Source organism: Solanum tuberosum, unplaced genomic scaffold, assembly GCF_000226075.1.
Source record: "Solanum tuberosum cultivar DM 1-3 516 R44 unplaced genomic scaffold, SolTub_3.0 scf00150, whole genome shotgun sequence".
Lineage (NCBI taxonomy): Eukaryota > Viridiplantae > Streptophyta > Magnoliopsida > Solanales > Solanaceae > Solanum > Solanum tuberosum.
The window spans coordinates 522,769-542,133 of NW_006239073.1; the positions used below are offsets into that span (position 1 = coordinate 522,769).

Genomic DNA, 19,365 nt, shown 5'->3' on the forward strand with positions numbered 1-19,365 from the left:
GCCCCGCAGGGAGTCGCCCCCCGCCACCGCCCGGGGCCGCTGCTACTGCTGAACCAGCTGTTGAAACCAAAGCTGCTAAGCCACCTCCAATTGGACCCAAGAGGGGATCCAAGGTAAGTCTCTTAGTCCTGTTAATAGTAATAGTCAAAGTTCGATAATATATTTGAGTCTTAGAATGACTTGATTGATAAAACCTATGCCACCTTATTGGGAATTGAGGCGTATGTTATTATTGTATTACAAATGGAAAGAAATCATGAATATGTTATGAACTGTCCAGACAAATTATTATCCTATAGATGTTGTATCTACACATGTTCAAAATGTTATCACGAAAGAGTAGTGAATATCATGATATTTTGCATCGATTGATTCATCTGAATCATGTTTGAGAATGTGTTTGATACGGAGAAAAATATTTTTCACGGAGAACATCTAAATGAATATTATTTGACAGGTGAGAGTTCTTAGGAAGGAATCTTACTGGTACAAGGGCACCGGTTCAGTTGTAGCTGTTGATCAGGTAAAAAAATAATTATACATAATGTATGTCCAATTGTAATTTATTAATGATGTTTACCTTTTAATGATTTCCATTTTGTTGTTAATGTTTCAGGATCCAAAAACTCGTTACCCAGTTGTTGTACGATTTAACAAAGTGAATTATGCTAATGTTTCGACCAACAACTATGCATTGGATGAAATTGAAGAAGTGTGAAATGAGAATGTGTGCCCTCAATTGGAATTAGTATATTATTTGTAGAATGCAAGGCCCTTTGTTTTTTCATGTTTATTCTCTAGTTATATACTGGCTTTGAATGTGCATTGAGTGTCTTATTATAGTTTTTGTGGCATTACTCAAACTCTATTCTTTCTACTAACATGCGGAGACGAATCCAAAATTTGAAGTCAATCATCCACATTGCTAAGATGATCGAACGTTTCATGATAAAAAGAGCTACAAATGATCGAAACAAAAATTAACAAGTTGAAGAACTCGAGACATTATGGCTTCAAACTAACTTAATATTTGAACCATAACGTATCTTGCTCTTCCATCAGCATATAAAAGAGGGCAGTTCAGTGCATGAAGCAGCATTCTGCGTTCAGGCAGTCGAGCAAGAAATGCTACACCCCAAGAGAGTATATAACGTAGACAACATACCCTGAATTGTCCACAAATGACTAGCTAGTCAATTTTAAGCTATTGCTGACCAAATTCACATTTGTCTTACCCTTTTTCATACTTGAAGTAGGAAATCCCAGAAACTATGCAATGCCTCTCCAATAAATCCTTGCTTAGCAGATTTATTTGTAATTGAACATCAGTAGAACAAGGGGTCAAAGCTCGAGAACGAGCTATCATGATCAGACTGCTCGACTCTAGAAGAGAAAGCTCTAGCTGAATTCAAAAGAGTCAGATTGTCGACGTTGACTATCAATTCATTACAGACAGGAGAAATGAATGCTCACAGATAACTACCATCTCAAGACCCACGAAGACCACTAAGGCTGACTAATTAAAAACAGACACACCATACCTACTTACAACATATCTAAGGGGTCACGCATGAGAAAGGAGGGAGATTAAGGGACACAGCAACAAATTAGGCATAGAGACACAAGGTTAGATGAACACGGCAAGGAATGGCATTCACAACAGATGCACTTATCAACAAAGCAATACAATCTGAGGTAGAGGAATGACCATACTCATAGTTGAAGCTCATGAACTAGACAACTACCTCGTTTACAGTCCATACCCAAATATAGGTGCTTAGACTCTTCCAATTTTGTTTTACGAACACTACAAACTTGAAGATAGAAGGTCTTTGATTCCTTCAAATCCCTTTGCTAAAAGAATCTTCTTTTTTGGTACTCTTCATGAGAGGGATGTGGTCTGTAATTCACATTCAAAGCACTGTTTTCCGAGCGAGCTTTAATCACAGAAGAACATTCAACCTCTGTATAGGTATGTGGAAATCTACACCAAATCTTTTCAGGCGAACCAAGACAAGTTCAGCTTGAACCTGTTCCGGTAGCAGCTTGAATCCATCTGGGAGACTGGAACACAACTAAAGCTAACGTTGTTCATTTGGAATGAAACAAAAAACCATCCACTCCTCTCGGGATATGCTTCAGTTTCCATATCCTCATTCTGATTGCGGCAAGGAACATCAGAAAAATAGCACAAGTAGTACAGTGATTTCACCGGCAGCAAACAGAGAAGTCAGTCCTCCCAATCCCAAGATCAAGTAGTCGAAAAAGAAGGCTGGAATCTTCAGGGTGTTCCGATGAATGTCTTATGCACCATAGAAGTACAACCATGCAGCTTCAGATTGAGTCTTCTTAATAAGTTTAGTAGCTTTTGCAATCTTCTCTTTTATTCAAACTGTAATTATTGAACTGATATGATCCCTCTTACTGGAAAAGGCCAATGACAGAATTTATATGCATCTTGGGTCTGGTCCAATGTTTAATAAGTAATTTCACCGCAAACAAATTCAATCAATCAACTTCAGCATGCATGGTATATTTATACACATCTCTGCTCAGGCCCAATGTCTAATAAGTAATTTTACTGTGAACAAAATTCAATCAATCAACTTCAGTGCGCATGATGCATCTTTACAAGATTTGTTTCATGGACGACACTGGGTTTGGAGTAAGGTGGGGGTGGGTGGGTTGGTTAACTACCCATAGGAAAATGAAAGCCGGCAATATTAAGCAAGCTGAATATTTGAAGTTTCAAATAAGTTTATTTGACAGACAAACACCAAATTCTTATTTCGCTTTCAATTGATATAGTTTCTCATAAATAAGAGAAGTGCAAGTGCTGGTCAATATTGCAAAGTACAAAACCAGTCTTTGAGGAAGGAAGAAATTCAGTTATAAACTCATGAATGAAGTTATATCAACATAGACTCCTGCTTCAACAATGAGTTTTCCAATCAGAAGCAAGATATACCAGTAAGGGAACTACATAATAAAGATGTCAAAGAGATCTGGAAGAATAATGCGTACAAGGAGAGCATGAGATAGGATCACTTGGCATGGATAGCTCAAGAGGGCCTAGCTCTCTGTTTTCCCAGCTTTAGCTTCCGATAGCAAAGATTCAAGTTCTCCTTTCCGATACAGCTTAATCGTATCTGCACTCAAAAAAAAAAAGAGTAGTGCAACTCATTCAACAAGTTTTTTTATATTCCAACAATTATGATATGTTATTCAATCTTTCAACAGTAGTAATGCACAGATTGCAAGGAATGCCTACAACCTTACCTTGAAAAAGTACACTAGTGTTCAATCAACTATAACACCTTATTTTCACTAATTCAGCACAATTTTTGTTGAAAGGACATAAAATGCCAACCACTCAATTTTAAAGTAATCCACAAAATCCTGTTGCTAAAACAGCCTGCAGAAGGTGCCTAATAACTATAGTGCTTAAACAAGGACCAGAATGTCATACAAATAGGTTATAAAGTTGGGAATCAAGTCAAATAATTATTTTTAAGGAATAAACGCAGAATAGCAATACTGTCTCTGCAAATATATGGTGAAAGCAAAAAAACAATCAGAGAATGTACCTGTACAACCACCAATGTGTTTGGCCCCTGGTCATAATAAAAAAGAGTCATTTATTAGAAGTCCTTCACAAAAACCACAAAATAAAAATCAGCAGCAAATGCCAACAAAATTTGTAAACAGGCAACTCTCTTCATTCAGTGGCAGATGCTTACTTTCAAACTATGCAAATAGTTCTTTTTTCTTTTTTGATAGGTCAAGCAGTTGTTTTCGATTCATTTTTTATGCTGTGTGTGTAGGGGGAGTGGGGTCATACATATTGTCTCTAAAAGATGAAATATCTCCAAATACTTATGGTGCTCTTCAAGAAGACATCTATTACTTCTGAAAGTTTCACATATAAATAATTTTTTGTTCATTATTATGTAGAGGGGTGAGATCATCCCCAAGTTTCAAGGATTGCAGTTGATCCAAAGGGTTGGCTCTAGATGGATTTTTTTAACGAAGGAAAGATGAATTTCTCGGTCATCAAAGAAAATTATCTACTTATTACATATAGAATTATATAAATTCAGGAAGCTCCCATAAAAAATAGATAAGCTCCAACAATTTGTTGTCATATCCAAACACTTGTAGAGATCAACAACTCCACAATACCACATTTCTTACCAATGAATACATTGGGAACCGTATGCTGTCCAGTAAGCCTTTCCAGTACTTTCTGCAGTTGTGGTCCTTGGGGACCTGAAACAATTTAGAGATAGAATCAACTTATTTCGTAAAAAGTATACATTTGAATATGACTAGAGCACGAAATGCCACAGTTACAACTTAGATAACCTTTGTTAATGGGAAATAAATTCATAGTGCAGATAATCAAAATGAAATAATAAGCCTTCTAGTGAACTGTGCACACACTTTACCCAAGTCTATTAGATCTCCTTTTAACATCTGTTTCCCTTCTTCTTTAGGGAAGTCTGTGACTGTGGTAGTAGAAGAATATTCAAAGGCCAACATGCACTCATGGTTAACTAACATTACGAGAAACAGCACAATTTCAGACCTTTTCCTCTTTGTTTGATGATAGTTCTACTTGCAACACAAGGTTGCATGTTGCTACCCTCATCTGTGGATTGCAATTTTGTACCATCAATAACATTAGAATTTTGGGGTCACAATCTCACTGATATTTTAAGACATGGTGAAAGGAGCCATGCATTAAAAGACAGATAATTCATGTAAATTACGTACAGCCACTTCCAACTGAACTTTGTCAAATTCCCCAAACAGAGTTGTAGCCTACTGATGTGGATGAAACTACTCTATGCAAGATGGGAAGGTGTTTGCTCACATTTGGTTTTCTAAAGAAGTTGCACGCATCACAACCAAAACTGAAGGAAAGCTAATGAACTTCAAGTTTTCACAATTGACCATCATCCAGCAAACTAGACGGACTCCACAAAATAATATGATTAATATACTCCTAAGGTTTTAAGCACAAGAACTTTTTGCTTTTATACTGTGACTAGAATTCAACTTCCAAGGTAAAGGCCCTTTTACTCCTCTCAATAAAGGCCCCAACAGCTAGACACTATAAGATGTAAATTCTTATGGGAAGGCACCAACCTTAACAACAAGATCCACTTCGTGAAATGGTCTAAATTCATGTTTCCCAAAGAGCTTGGTGGACTTGGAATCAAGGACCTATCACTATATAACAAGAGCATGCTGATGAAATGGCACTGGAGGTACAGTCAAGAGGATGCTGGCTTACAGAAAGAAATCATCGCAGCAAAATATGGGAGGCTCAACCACTATATGATGATTATTCCAGCAATACATATTTGCAGGTGGTAGATGGGGTTCACACAAAATTCTGGAGAGATAAATCGATATGGGACTCAACACTAAAGGAAGCTTTTCCAAACATCTTCATTATAGCAGCAGTCCAGAATCCTTCGTTGCTCGAAATAAAGAGAACAACTAATGGAACCTGAATCTTAGGAGGAATCTGCAGGACTTCTAAGTTGATGAACTCACACACCTAGAAATGCCGGAGAAATACACCATCAACACTCAGTTGAGAGAGAAATTAAAATGGGACAGCTCTATGGATAGAACATACACAGTCAAGGAAGGTTATGGAGCTATGTGCTCCAACAATATGATGATTGACCTATGGCCTTAGAAGCTAGCTAGCAAACAGGTGTTACATGTGCCAAGCTGATTCAAAATCCATCAACAACCTAATCTTTCACTTTCCAAAGGCTACAGATTTCTGGAACATGTTCCCCAGTGTTTTTGGTTTGAAGTGGACTATGCCTTTCACTGCCAGAGACGCCTATGTGAGCTGGAACTCAAAGAAGGTTGACAAAACCATCAGGAAAATCTGGAAAGTGGTACCTGCAAGCATTTTCTGGTGCATTTGGAATTTTGGACTGAAAGAATCCACAGATGTTTTGATGGGTTATCAACTTCAAGCTGCTCCCTGAAGTCTAGAATGTTTGGTTAATCTTTCTGGTTGGGCTAAATTTTCGCCTGATAATAACTCTGGCTTGTTTTTGGACTAGATCAGCTCTCTAGTTTGTTAGACTTCAACTATAAATGAGCTGATAAACTCTTCCGTTTGTAATTTCATTGCTACTGCTTGATATCTTTATGATATCGTACTCTTCTTCTTCTTTTTTTGAATCTGATAATGTTACCTTTACGATATCCTACTTACTTGATCAAAAAAGTCCCTTTTACTTCTCTCTCCACAGTAGGCACCAGTCTTGGCAGATATCCTAAGGTTCAGGCCTAGTTAAACAAAAAATATAGTCTAGACAATGCAAATGCAAGCTCACCCATCTACTTAAGGACCATTATCCACCAACATTTCTCGTTCAACAACAACAGACCCAGTGTAACCCCACAGATGGGGTCCGGAGAGGGTAGAGTGTACCCAGACCTTACCCATACCTTTGAGAAGGTAGAGAGGTTGTTTCTGAACAGTGTAAAAAGGCAATAGCAACAAGCATTTTGGCCATGCGTAATGGAAATTCTTGTCTTACATTTGAGGAATTAGGTGGAAACAACCAGAACTAATAATTTTGCATCACAAACATTCCGCTTTTTTAACAACATTGATTTTGCAGGAGGATAGCAATCTGCCTACCTAATATCAATTGACTTACTTATTCATCAGGAACTTGAACTCAAGTACTCAACTGTTTTTTATGTAACCAAAATAAACAATGCTAGTAAACTATCTATAGGGATTTCCATCTGTGAGTATTCAACTCATTAATTATCTTAGCTTCAAAGTCATATCTGCATATAAGCCTTAACTTCAGATTCACAGCAATCATCCTAAAAAAAATTCTACATAAAACATTATAAATATCACATTCTCAATTCACATTAAGCAAAAAATATGATTCCAACACAAAGTAAACATTTTTTTCCCCAAACCATGAAAGCATAAGGCTCGAACAGAAGATGTAGAAACTTACCCATTTCGTCCAATTCAATAACAAGAGGATCTACACCAAGTCTCTTGAACAAAACTTTCACCTCAGTTGAATACCTTTTGTAACAAATTAAAAAAACACTTCAAAATTCACTCAGAAATTAGACCATTAGTCATAGAATTCCAATATCATACGAGATATTAATTTTTCAACTTACGAACACCAACTCTTGGAGTAGACAACTACTGGGTTTTCCGTAATAGTCTTTTTCACGCTCTCCTCCAATCGGGACCCGAATGAACCCGACATCGCTCGAATCTGCACCCGACCGATTTTCCGGGGACCATTGTTTTCGATTCTGGACCCAAATCTGTGTAATCTGACACTTTGAACACTGCAATTGGAATTGGGAATGCGCTGTAAGTGCCGGACAATTTGAGTTCCATTTTGAGGGTGAAAGGATTGAGGAATAGAAAAAGTACTCAAGTTTTTAGTCAAACTCGAAGTGGCAGCCATTTTTTTTTTTTTGGAGAAACGTTGTTCAGTTCAGTTCAGTTGTTGAGATTTTCTTCTTCTTTGTGGTGTTGGTAAATTCACGTGCTTCGGTTTTTGATCAAGGCTAAATTCAGCCAAAAGATAATAATTAAAAAAAAAAATCTCTGTAAATTATGGAAATTTGATAGTAAATTGGACATTTTTATTCAAAATTTGGAGAGAAAAATGTTGTTCTCTAGTTCTTTTTTTTCCTTTTTGGTGTCATACCCACAGTACAGCCAACTAAATTTAAATTCGCACCGAAAAGTCTTATATTGAGGAGGGTAAACGTTTTCTAACAAAAGCAACTTCATACCCAAAGAGATTCAAACCCGAGACATCTTGATTGAGAAAAGAGGAGTATTTACCCCTCCACTACAACCCTGGCTTATTCCTCAAATATTTGTTATATAAATAAGATAACTACAAAAAATATGTAGATCTTGTTTAATTATATACATCGTTCCTAATTGGGACAGACCTAAGGTTTTACAATTATTATGTTTAGCTCATATGGTTAAAAAATGACATATTTTAAATAATTATCTTATCTCTATTTTGGTAATTTAAAAACACATGCAAAATAAATTTTAAATTTTAATTTAAAAATATCTAATAAAAATATTTTATCTTGTATTCTGGTAAGGATCGATAGGAGTTGTCAAGCATAATTTCAAATGAATATGTTTGTAGTTACATATAACTAAAGTTTAAACATATATATTCAGATTCCAGATAAAATGACTGAACTTTAATTATATATATATGTCTGTGATCCACTACAAGAAAATGGTGAATTACATGGAGATTTTCCTGGGAATTGGTATGAAAATTTGCAAGAAAATAAGTTTCATGTGGATTTTCATACCAATCCCTAAAAAAGTGAACTTAAAAAAAAAAAAAAAAAAAAACTTCAGTCATATATGTCTTTAAACTTCAGCCATATTTTCTCTTGTACACTTCGACCTCTCTTATCTTTAAGGCCCAAAAATGAGAAGTCAGTGGGCTGCAGTGACAGATGAACTTAGTGGCCACAAGTATATAGGCCTCAAGTTGAATAAGATTTCTCTAAAATTATATAATAAGAGAGTATTCCAAGATTGTCAAAACTTTATGGGACTGCCTTTTCAGACATAGCCATTTAATTTGTACGGCATCTAAAGTTACCTACAAGTGAAGTTCATGCATTTATATCATAAGTTAAAGCAAAATAGTTGGACTTCAGTTGTTATTGTCTAAACTTCAGCCATAGATTGAAGTTCATTATTTTTTGCTTAAACTTCAGTCATATATACTTGAACTTTGAACAAAAATAACTGAACTTCAATCATATATAGGTCAAGTTTAATGACTTAATTTCAGACATATACTACATATGATTTTTTAACTAAAAGTACTAAAATATTGTAGAAACTTCTTGCTCTAGTTTAGGTGTAAAAAAATGGACCACTGAGAAGGGAATCTAACCACTCTTTAATTTATTGATAAATGATAACAACATTTCTGGTGTTGTTTAGTTGTTGACAATTTACATATGCTAGTTTCTGTGGATGAGTAACATTTTCAAAAGGTCCTTCCAGAGATCAATCTTTTGAAAGGACAAGCTAAAGTGATCGATCAAAGAATAGAAAAAAAACAAAAGTGATCATCCATCTCTAGTAACTCCAGCACTAGTACAATTTGAATACTAGATATGATCTTATCAACTAGTGAAACGATAATGTCAAATGTATAAGCCTTGTTGACAAAAAACAAGAAAAGTTGAATCAGCACCAAAAAGACAAAAATATCTTCACACTCGATAATTTTATTCTAAAACAAGTAAACCAATATAAGTACACATTAAAGCAATAATATTATTTAACCTTGGTTAGTTGATAAAAATTGATGTGTCAAATACATATTTTGCATTCATTGACTCAATAAAAAATACCAAGTTTAAGCAAGTCTTTTTCTGTAGCAGTGTTTATTATGTTTAAACATAGAGTTTTTAACAACTTGGTGTCGTGGTGTAGTTGGTTATCACGTCAGTCTAACACACTGAAGGTCTCCGGTTCGAGTCCGGGCGACGCCAGTTTAGTTTTTTTTTTTAATCTGTTTTTCTCCTCACAAGTGGGTTTCGATAAATCCTCCATTCAAGTGCTCGGGTGTAAGTAGTTGTTTCGATAAATCCTCTATTCAAGTAAGCATGTTTCTATAATATGACTCTACAAAACTATAACACTTATGATTTTACAAAAAATATTCAACTGTAAGAATTTTCGTAAGGGTCCATGTGCTAGCTAGACAACAATTAATTGATGTCATTTTTTATGCATATTATGATTAGAGCTGGGGTCAAACTCTAATATAATCAGATCATAATCATGAGAAATAAAGCAATTTGTATGATCTTTCTATTCCAGAATCAAATGGAGAGGAATAACAATAATGAGTGAGGTAGTATGAAAAATCTCTACCTATCATACATACAACTATTATTGAAGATAGTAAATATTTATTGCAAGTCCGCAAGACCACTATTAAACATTAAACATATATGATAGAGAAAAATACATATGTAGATTTTCTGGCAAATGAAGGTCATTGGCAGCGGCACATCTAATTCCAATTAACACCAGATCATGTAGACCCACTCCACAGGGTGAGTAAAATACTCTATATACAGAGATTTGTGATTTTCAAGTCTTGAATCCGAGTCTAGTAAGTGATTTCAACTATTATCATAGTGTATCTTAGTGTTTTTAATACACACGTTATTATGTTGGAAACAAGAATTAAGGTAGGGACCCATTTACACAATTATTTTGAATTCATGATCAGATCAAGTGTCATGATCTTCTTCTTTTCTTTTTTTTTTCTTTTTTTAACCAATAATGTGTATGCTAGGGTGTTGAAATGATGAGTGATTGCTATCAGAACTCTCATATGACTGTATTGAATATGACTTGAAAAGAACTTAGAGATATACTACAATATTCTTTCTATCAGTGTCTTTTTAACGTACACAAATAATGGAAATTGAAGTGTCATTTTCTCACTCTAAATTTTCATTTTCTTCAACTAAGGAAACCAGGATTTTCTACAAAAGGAGTTTTTTCCTCGGAAAATTATAATGTGCAAATGTCAGAGTAGACAAGAGAGGCCGCATAAATGATAAGCACCCTTCACGTCCAACTTTGTTCTTAAGATTGTTAGTTCAAGTCAATTAAAGGAGTAAAAAGTGGAGCTCGAGTTAAAAAAAAATTAAAAATATAATTATATTTTATGCTTTTTAAAAAAAAAAATATCTTGTTAGAATTTCCGGTTATGCTAATGTTTGTAGTATCGACTAAGAGCTGTTTGGATGGACTTAAAAATTGCTTTTAGTTTTTTTTTTGGGGGAGTGTTTGACATAATTCAGAGTAACTTTCAAATTAAGTGATTTTAACTCTTTTTTTTCTTTTTATTTTTTTGGTTTCTTACTCGGTGTCTGGTATCCATATTGAAGTCCAATTAAATTTGGATTTGCGACAGAAAGTCCCACATTGAGGGTAAAACGCTCCCTAATAAAGGCGATTCCGTACCTTAGGGGACTCAAACCTGAGAACTTTAATTAAAAATGAAGGAGTACTTATCAACTCCACCACAACACTTGTTGGTAAGTCGACTCATTATAGCTTAACAACTATTTTGCTTATAAGCTACTTAAATTCGGATCCAAACGGCTCTTCTATTTTCCATCTTTTTTTGTGGTCAACATCAGTACTTAATTTGTCATGAAAGATCAACAGGAAACCTAGAACAATATTATGAAAGAGTACTAATAACTTTAAAGGAACAATCTTTGTCATTGTAATAAATATAATAAATAATAATTGTACAATTTTGTATAATGGAAAAGTCAATACAAACAAAAACAAATTTGTGGAAGAGAAAAGAGAAACGCCTCTTCATCCTCTAGTAAAATGCCCAAACTATAGCAAAACTTGAGCTTTTTTTATTTTTTATATTGTTTGGAGAGGGCTGATCTCTCTGTATATACTATATTCTGCTGTTTTCCTTTTGTATATTTTTTTTTACACAAGTATTTTATACATCTCTTTTCTTTAATCCCCTGTTATAAAAAATGAAGGGAATTTTTTGTTAATTTTTTTTTTCATTTTTTATATTTTTCAGTTGGATTAAAAAGTTGAGATGCATCTTCTATGTGTAGGAACTTTTTGCTTTTTTTGTTTGAGATCTTCTTTGTAAACTTTGCCAATATCTTGTGCAATATTTATAGCATCAGCAGAAGCACCAGCTAGCCCTTTCCTTGTAAATCCAATTGCATATAGCCCAGATTTCCCTTTCCAATTATTTGGGAATTGTGCTTTTGGAAATCCATTATTGGAGAAAAATTCACTTTCCTGTATCACATAACAAAAAATAACATTAGCACACTTTTCAAGAACATTTAAATAGTCCGAGCTATGTTAGTCAGACTCTTAAAAAATGTTGATAGCTTGAATTTTTCAAAAATGTCATTCACATGCGTGCAACCACATTTTTGGATAGTTCAAGCAAATGACAAAGAAAAACTTCTTATATTTTGTTGGTGTATATAACTTAAACTCGTTAAAAATCATTAGAAACTTCCAAAACTGTCAATGTTATTAAAAAAGTTCCAGAAGGATTGTGACATTGTCTCACCTGTAGCCAGTAAGGAACATTGCTGCAGTAACCAGTAGCAAGAACAACAGAGTCAATTTCTAGTTTTTCGCCAGTGACAAGTTCAACGGTGCCACATGAAAACTTTTTGATTCCTGGGACAACTTTAACTTTTCCAGATCTAATTTTTTCCAAGGCACCAATATCTAAAACTGGTGTTTTCCCATGTTTGTTCTTGAGTTCCAATGGTCCAATTGATGGCCTTTTTAGTCCATAATTCTCAATATTTCCCAAAATAAACCATGCAAGAATAAGTAGAATTTTGTCAACTAACCAAAGAGGCACCCATTTCATCATAAACATAGCTAGCTCAAATGTTGATTTTCCAAAAATTTCTCTTGGCAAAACATGAACCTGAAGAAGAAAAAACAGACTAAACTACATCAGTAAACAGAGTAAATTCAAGATTTAGAGTCGGTGCGTTCTGTTTTTTAAAATGTTTAATCTTTTTAAGCTAGACGCAGTAAGTCGTGGTGGACCCCACTGCGTCTTAAGTAAAATTACCAGGAACATTGAAAAATCATTAGAATTTCAAAAGGATCCGTAATCATCAAATTTAAATTCTGAATTCGTCTACTACTTACCGAGCTACGACAGACAATTGATGGTTGAGCACCATGATTTGAAAGATCAAGAGAGACTTCCATTCCAGAATTACCACATCCAACAACAACAACTTTTTTTCCCTGATATTTTTCCCCTGATTTATAATCACAAGCATGAATCACTTCACCTCCAAATTCTTTCAATCCTTCAATATCAGGCACAACTCTCTCAGCATTTTCGCCCGTGGCTACAACAAGCCACTGGGAAATGTACTCAACTTCAAAGCCGTTGGGTGAACTAGTTTTCACCCTCCACACTCTACAAGTTTCGTCGTACTTAGCTGATTGAACACACTCGTTGAATTGAGGGTTAATGTCAAAGTGTTTAGCATATAGTTCGAGGTATTCGATGAATTGTCTCTTAGTTGGATACTCAGGGAAGTGATTTGGGAATGGGAATTTTGGTAATTGGCAGAATTTCTTGGGGAGGTGGAGCTTTAAACGATCGTACGTTCGTTTTTGCCATAGAGATGCGATACAGTCAGATCTTTCTATAACGACAAATGGAACTCCTTGTTCTCTCAAGCAAGCTCCTACAGCTAGTCCTGATGGACCTGCACCAACAATTACAGGGCCATTTACCCAAACACATCTACGAGAAACAGAATCTTGTTCTGATGAGAAGGTAAACATTTTTGTATTTTCTAGTGAAAATGGTGTGTGTTTTGTTTGTTTAAAACGAATCGGAGCGACAGAAGACTGTAACAGAAAACTTTGTTGTGTAGAGAGAATAGAAGACTTGATGGAATTTGTTTGTTGAAGAGAGATGGGGTGTAAAGGGCATTTATATAGAAGATTTTAATTTTTTTTATTTTGTTATGTGGCATGTGACAGTTAATGCATTTTGACGGGTCATTCTCAAATCATAAGCTATCATACTAATTATTTTATTTCATATTACTTAATTAATGTTACTAAAATATTAATTCCATTTTTTATACTGAGGTTTAGCTTCTGGTTATTATTCCTTTTGTTTGAGACCTTTTTTTCTCTCTCTGTTGTAACTTGTATGGCTTTGAGAGTTAGTGTGGCTTCACCCAAAAAATGCATTATATATTTAACATAAAAGTTATTTTTATATTTGTATTGTGGTTGAGTTCCTGAAAATTCTGACTTCGTTATTTACAGCAACCATCCAGATGTAACAGAACAGAATAGAATGCATTCAAAATATTCAAGTAGGTGATCTTATATTTTTTTCACATTCTTAATTTAATTACACCTTGTAACTAGTTACATTAATGTTTCACATGATGGTAATTAGGTGACAGAAAGTTAATGACAGAAATAGTAATTAAGTGAGTGTACAAAAATAATTACATACACTATTATAAGTTATTTTTCCGTTTCATTTTACTTGATTCTTATATCAAAAATAAATATTTTATTTTATTTATCTATTCTAACAAATTAAAAGAGTTTTATACTTTTTTTCTCATATTGTATTAAATAACTGCATGAAGTAATAATAGTCAAATTTAGAGTTTCACGCATCATTAATAAAGTTAGATACAACATGTCGCAATAATAACTTAATTCGAGGCATTAAAAAAATATTGTCATTTGCTCCAAACAAAAAAAACCTAGCGCATTTAGTAAAACATACTGTTAAATAAAACTTTTTTAAGGAATGTGTCATATCAACATAGATGAAGTAATATGAAATGACGAGAGCATAGATTGTTTCATATGATGGTAATTAGGTGACAAAAAGTTAATAATAATAGTAATTAATTATGTAAGTGTACAAATTTTAATGATGGTTAGTGTATAGTACAAATTTAAACAGCTAGCTTTCTTGCTTCCTATTAAGGAGAATTGCATTATTTTTGTCGTACTGAAAATAACTAAACATGTTTCTTCCACTTACAAATTTAAAGAAAATAAATAATAAATGATTAAACTGACCCTACTAAAGATCACATAAAAATCTTTAAATACTTACGTGGCAATTATAATGCTGACTAGGATAAACCAACAGAATGCCCACGTGGATAGGGTGTTGAGCTGTTAAGATTTTATCTTAATTCTTAACCCAAACTCTATCTCTAATGGACCCTCTGGTCCCAACAGAAGTAGACTCCATAGGCCCATCTGAGATTGTAACTATTTGGACCCGGAAAAAAAAAGCCCATACCTTGCCAGCTGAAAAACACTTGGTAGTTCCATGCTACGCTAGTGCCATATATTGACTCCCTCTCTTTTATGTCGGAATCGCCGTAATTTTTAGAGACAGAGCCAGAATATGAAGTTGATGAGTCTGTTTCTAATTGGCCAAGGACGAGTCAATTTTCAATGAGATGCATTCGTGGAAATTCGTCATTGAATTGTTATTATGTTCACAATCAACTTGATATGTATATTTAATTGGTTTAATATTTTTATACAAATATATGATCTAAAATAAAAATCTAGATTCGTTCAAATTGTACTTAATATTATAGCTCAGTGCATGAATAATTCACAAATAGATTATAATGTTGAAATTTGTATACGGTTTTAATAATTACTGATATAACTCTATTGCGAAGTATATATATAATTTGTGTTAAAAATAATAATAAGATATACGAGGTATATTGTGAAGAACCGAACTTTCACTAATAAGAAAAAAATCATATAGTCAACTAACCAACTCAATTACTAAGATTTTCCGTGAAATGAATGTTAGTTAGATGTCTTATTTCTGTAAATGTCCATATAAATTATATACTAGTATATAACATATACTGTATTATTGGAGTCGATATAAAATAATATCAATATTATGGTATAAATTGCATAAATATTTATTGTACCTGATAAATAATATCTAGATTCGTTCAAATTGTACCTGAAATCATAGCTCAGTCCATGAATAATTCACAAAATATTATTTCTTAATGCAAGTGCAAAGTAAAAAGGTGACATATAAAATGGAACGGAGGGAGTATTTAAGAATCACGATAAAAGATTTTTGATTCCCAAAAATATCAAACAAGTTGTGATGTAGTAGGTATTATCATCAAATATAATAAATCATCGACATGAGTTGTGATGATATGATTGAGATTGATTTATTCTTAATTTGGAGTTTTAGGTACGTTTTGAACTTGCGAAAATAATTATAAAAAAAAATAAAAAATATTGGGAGCAAACTCCCCCACCCCAACAAATAAAATATGCATACAATGTGTGAATATGATCAATTTAATCGGTCTGAATATTATATACGAATAGAAAACTAAAATCTACTTCGTCACCCCTAGATCTAGACCAAACATGAAAAGACGTTGCCCATTCTTTGTAATTAATTAAGTTTATCCCAAGAATTAGTCTAGAGAGAATCAGAATTATATGGCTCGATATTCCAGATTTTGTTTAATCAAAGAAATCACACTCCAAAAACTTTTTTTTTTTTTGGTTTATCTCAGGAATTTAGCTTTATTATCAATCATGCTCAGCATATGCAATGTATTTAAATGAAATAATTACTGTCAAAACCCTACAAAATAATGCTCTTAGCTCAGAATCATGATTACTGGTATTAATTAGAACTAGTACCTAGCTAGGTATTTAATGGAAGTTTATTAAACCATACGTACGTTGAGGCTCCTCCTTGCGTGCTTTTAATTTGTTGGTTACTTAATAGTTTTGGATAAGAATAGTAAAATTAGTCCATAAACTATAATCCGTTTAATCTGCTCAAATTTGAACTAGTTATAACCAACTTATTCATTTACTAACTCATCCTATTTCAAATTGTAGGCTGCAACTTGCTTGTATGCATGAAGCTGGAATTGCTAACAATCTCTGATCAATCATAAAACAGTTATTTTGATCCACACAAATTCAGTCTAACTTGCTCATTTGACGTCTTAAATTTACATTGTTTTAAACAAGGACAAAGACTCATTATTTGAAACGACAGATGCGGGATAACTAATTTCGAAATTAATTTTAAAATAAGTTAATTTTATATTTAATTAGGATCGATAAAGTCACATAATAACTTATCTTGAGATAACTTATTTTCAAATCAAATTACGTAGTATATAATATTCCATGTTGCAGAAAGGAAAAATAAAATGACTTTGGAATGAGCAGTAGCATCATTCTTCCAACTCAGCTATGGCCAGTGGCCAAATCCCAAAAAATAGTTGTTAGTAAGTGATAAAAAAACAAATGCCTATATATTATTATTTAGGAATTATAAAAAGATTGAAAAGAAGATATAGAGATAAAATTATATAGATAGGACATATGTTTTAATAATATAATATTCAGATTTTCCCCACCAGCTTGTGAGCTGATGATCTGGAGACCAGATTACTGCTTTTTGGAATATTATTTTTTATATTGCTACGAAATGAAAAATAAGAACTATTTGGTTATTTTTTTTTTTCATGTTTCTCATTTGTTTCCGTGTTGAAATCTGTTTTTAAAAATAATTTAAATTTTTAAACGAAAATATCCCATAACTCAATTTGGTATGAAAAGTAGATAAAGGTCTTGAATTTAAATATTAAAATAAATAATTTTCATATATTTGATTCATGAAAAAATAAGTTCGTGAGTATACATAAAAAGTGTTAAAACATGATTTTAGTCTAGCAAATGCAACTGCGAACTTTTATAAAACTTTTCGATAGTTGTCCGCGTGGGACATTACGTAGCAAGCTCCACGAAGATAGTGAAGAAAATCTTTAGTGGTATTTGGTAAGTACATCTAATTAAAAAAAATTAACAATGAAAAAAGGACTAGATATTATACAGTGAAAAAGTTTGCTTTTGATTAAATCTATAATTAGTGACTTTTAATCATGCTTAAAGTTGGAGAAAGATAGTAAAACTCATGATTAGCAGCCATATGGTATGATGTAATGCATGAGTATACTTCATGCAACTTTAGTGTGTATTTTCCTATTCGGCAGCGAGTATTTGTATTGGGCACAACAAAATTTGAATTTATATCGGAAAGTCTTAAATAAAGATGACTTTGACTCAAACACAAAATCTCTAATTAAGAATAAAAATATTTACCACTTCATCACAATCTTTGTTGGTTCTGAAAGTTTAGTTATCAATTCTCGGATTTTCATATAGGTGTTTGACATAGATTCCAAATAGTTTTTTCACTTTATTTGAAATTTACATTGTTGAAATTGAAGATGGAGTTATGTTTCATTATAATTTTTGTAAGGAAAATATTTGGAATAATATTAATTATGTTGCAACCCTACTTAAATACAATCTCTAAAGTGAGAAGTGAATTGAAAAAAACAATTGTGTAAGTTGTGTTCCAAATTTAAAATATAACTTCAAACTGAATTTGAATTTTTCGTGATGTAATACTGATATTCAAATAAAATAAAAAATTATTCCAGAAAATACGAAATTTTTTTTTTGCCAAACGGGTCATTTTCGGCAGAAAGTTGAAAGAATTAAGTACTAATTTATTCTTCTTAGCAATATGCCACTTGATTAAAGTATTGTACTTTTATAATTTAAAATAAAAAAGACAGTTATTTGGAATTTTGCACCCTCCCTAACTATAAATATTAATTAAGTTATTAACCCATTAATCATATAATATTTTCTTGTATTTGAAGGTTCCACGTAAAAGCTACACCTCGGTATGTAGATAAGAATGCAGCTAAAGTACTTATTTAGATTAATTAATTAATTAATTAATGGTACTTTAATTTGTACACACCTGGATTCTTTGTGTTTATAATTATACTTTCAGAAAGATATAATTAACAACTGATGTAATTTTGTTGTCACAATTGATACATTCCAAGGAGAAGTTTATAAAAATATCAAGTTGACACGAATCACTATAAAATTTAATTTATCTGGTCGTTATTACACTATTTTGCTCCCTCAATTTTAGAAGAAAGCGAAAAACACTATTGATCGAATTTTATCTTATCTTTTCTACTGATCTTGATCCTATACACACCTATATATACAAAAATAAAAAATAAAAAATTATATGTGATGGCAAGTTATGAATGGTCATTTATTCATTAATTAACGCCTGTCAATTATATATCGTAAATATTTGTAATTACTGCATAAATTAATAATTTAATTATATAAATATCTTTTACACCAATGATGCATTGAAGTAGTTAAACCCGATGATTATATTGATTTAGGCATCATCATTAATTCATTATTTAAGTAATCCTACAAATCAAGGCCTTCTTAATAAGGAATGATTATATTATTAATTAATCTATCTCTTTCTCCTTTATCTACCCTAAATAATTTCATTATTTTGCCAATTCAACGTCTCATCATTGCAAAAACAAAATATTTCCAGAATAATTCAGCGCCGAAAACTCATTATATTTACTAATGTCAATTATATAGGTATTTCAATCAGTTCTGAGCACTAATATAATATTATAATTATATATATATATATATATACTAGTTATTAGGTTCCCGCGCCAGCGCGGGCCCAATGTATATTACTTCATCCGTCTCATTTTATATGAGGTAGTTTGATTCACCACGGAGTTTAAAAAAGAAATGAAGACTTTTAAAATTTGTGGTCCAAAATGAATGAT

The 19,365-nt window shown here is 32.7% G+C and overlaps 3 protein-coding genes and 1 non-coding gene across 4 annotated transcripts in view; 2 read left to right on the plus strand and 2 right to left on the minus strand.

Moving 5' to 3' along the window:
* Nucleotides 1-842, plus strand: part of LOC102579876 (photosystem I reaction center subunit IV A, chloroplastic) — a 1,362-nt gene extending 520 nt beyond the window's left edge. The window contains exons 2-4 of the mRNA XM_006352659.2: nucleotides 25-113; nucleotides 458-523; nucleotides 617-842. Of these exons, the coding sequence (XP_006352721.1) occupies nucleotides 25-113; nucleotides 458-523; nucleotides 617-718 (257 nt within the window). The 3' untranslated portion in view covers nucleotides 719-842. The remainder of the gene's footprint in view (nucleotides 1-24; nucleotides 114-457; nucleotides 524-616) is intronic.
* A 1,915-nt stretch (nucleotides 843-2,757) lies between these two features.
* Nucleotides 2,758-7,611, minus strand: LOC102580199 (monothiol glutaredoxin-S10). The gene is made up of 5 exons (XM_006352660.2): nucleotides 7,195-7,611; nucleotides 7,020-7,093; nucleotides 4,195-4,269; nucleotides 3,588-3,614; nucleotides 2,758-3,149 (listed from the first exon to the last, which is right to left on the minus strand). Exons 1-5 carry the CDS (start codon nucleotides 7,491-7,493, stop codon nucleotides 3,073-3,075), a joined length of 552 nt encoding a protein of 183 aa, XP_006352722.1. The 5' UTR covers nucleotides 7,494-7,611; the 3' UTR covers nucleotides 2,758-3,072.
* Nucleotides 7,612-9,511: 1,900 nt separating this feature from the next.
* Nucleotides 9,512-9,585, plus strand: TRNAV-AAC (transfer RNA valine (anticodon AAC)). The gene has a single exon. It is a non-coding gene; the product is annotated as a tRNA-Val (tRNA).
* Nucleotides 9,586-11,500: 1,915 nt separating this feature from the next.
* Nucleotides 11,501-13,541, minus strand: LOC102580524 (probable indole-3-pyruvate monooxygenase YUCCA5). Its single transcript, XM_006352661.2, has 3 exons — nucleotides 12,785-13,541; nucleotides 12,183-12,554; nucleotides 11,501-11,899 (listed from the first exon to the last, which is right to left on the minus strand). The coding sequence occupies exons 1-3, from the start codon at nucleotides 13,436-13,438 to the stop codon at nucleotides 11,675-11,677; spliced, it is 1,251 nt and encodes a 416-aa protein (XP_006352723.1). The 5' UTR covers nucleotides 13,439-13,541; the 3' UTR covers nucleotides 11,501-11,674.
* Nucleotides 13,542-19,365: the final 5,824 nt, after the last annotated feature.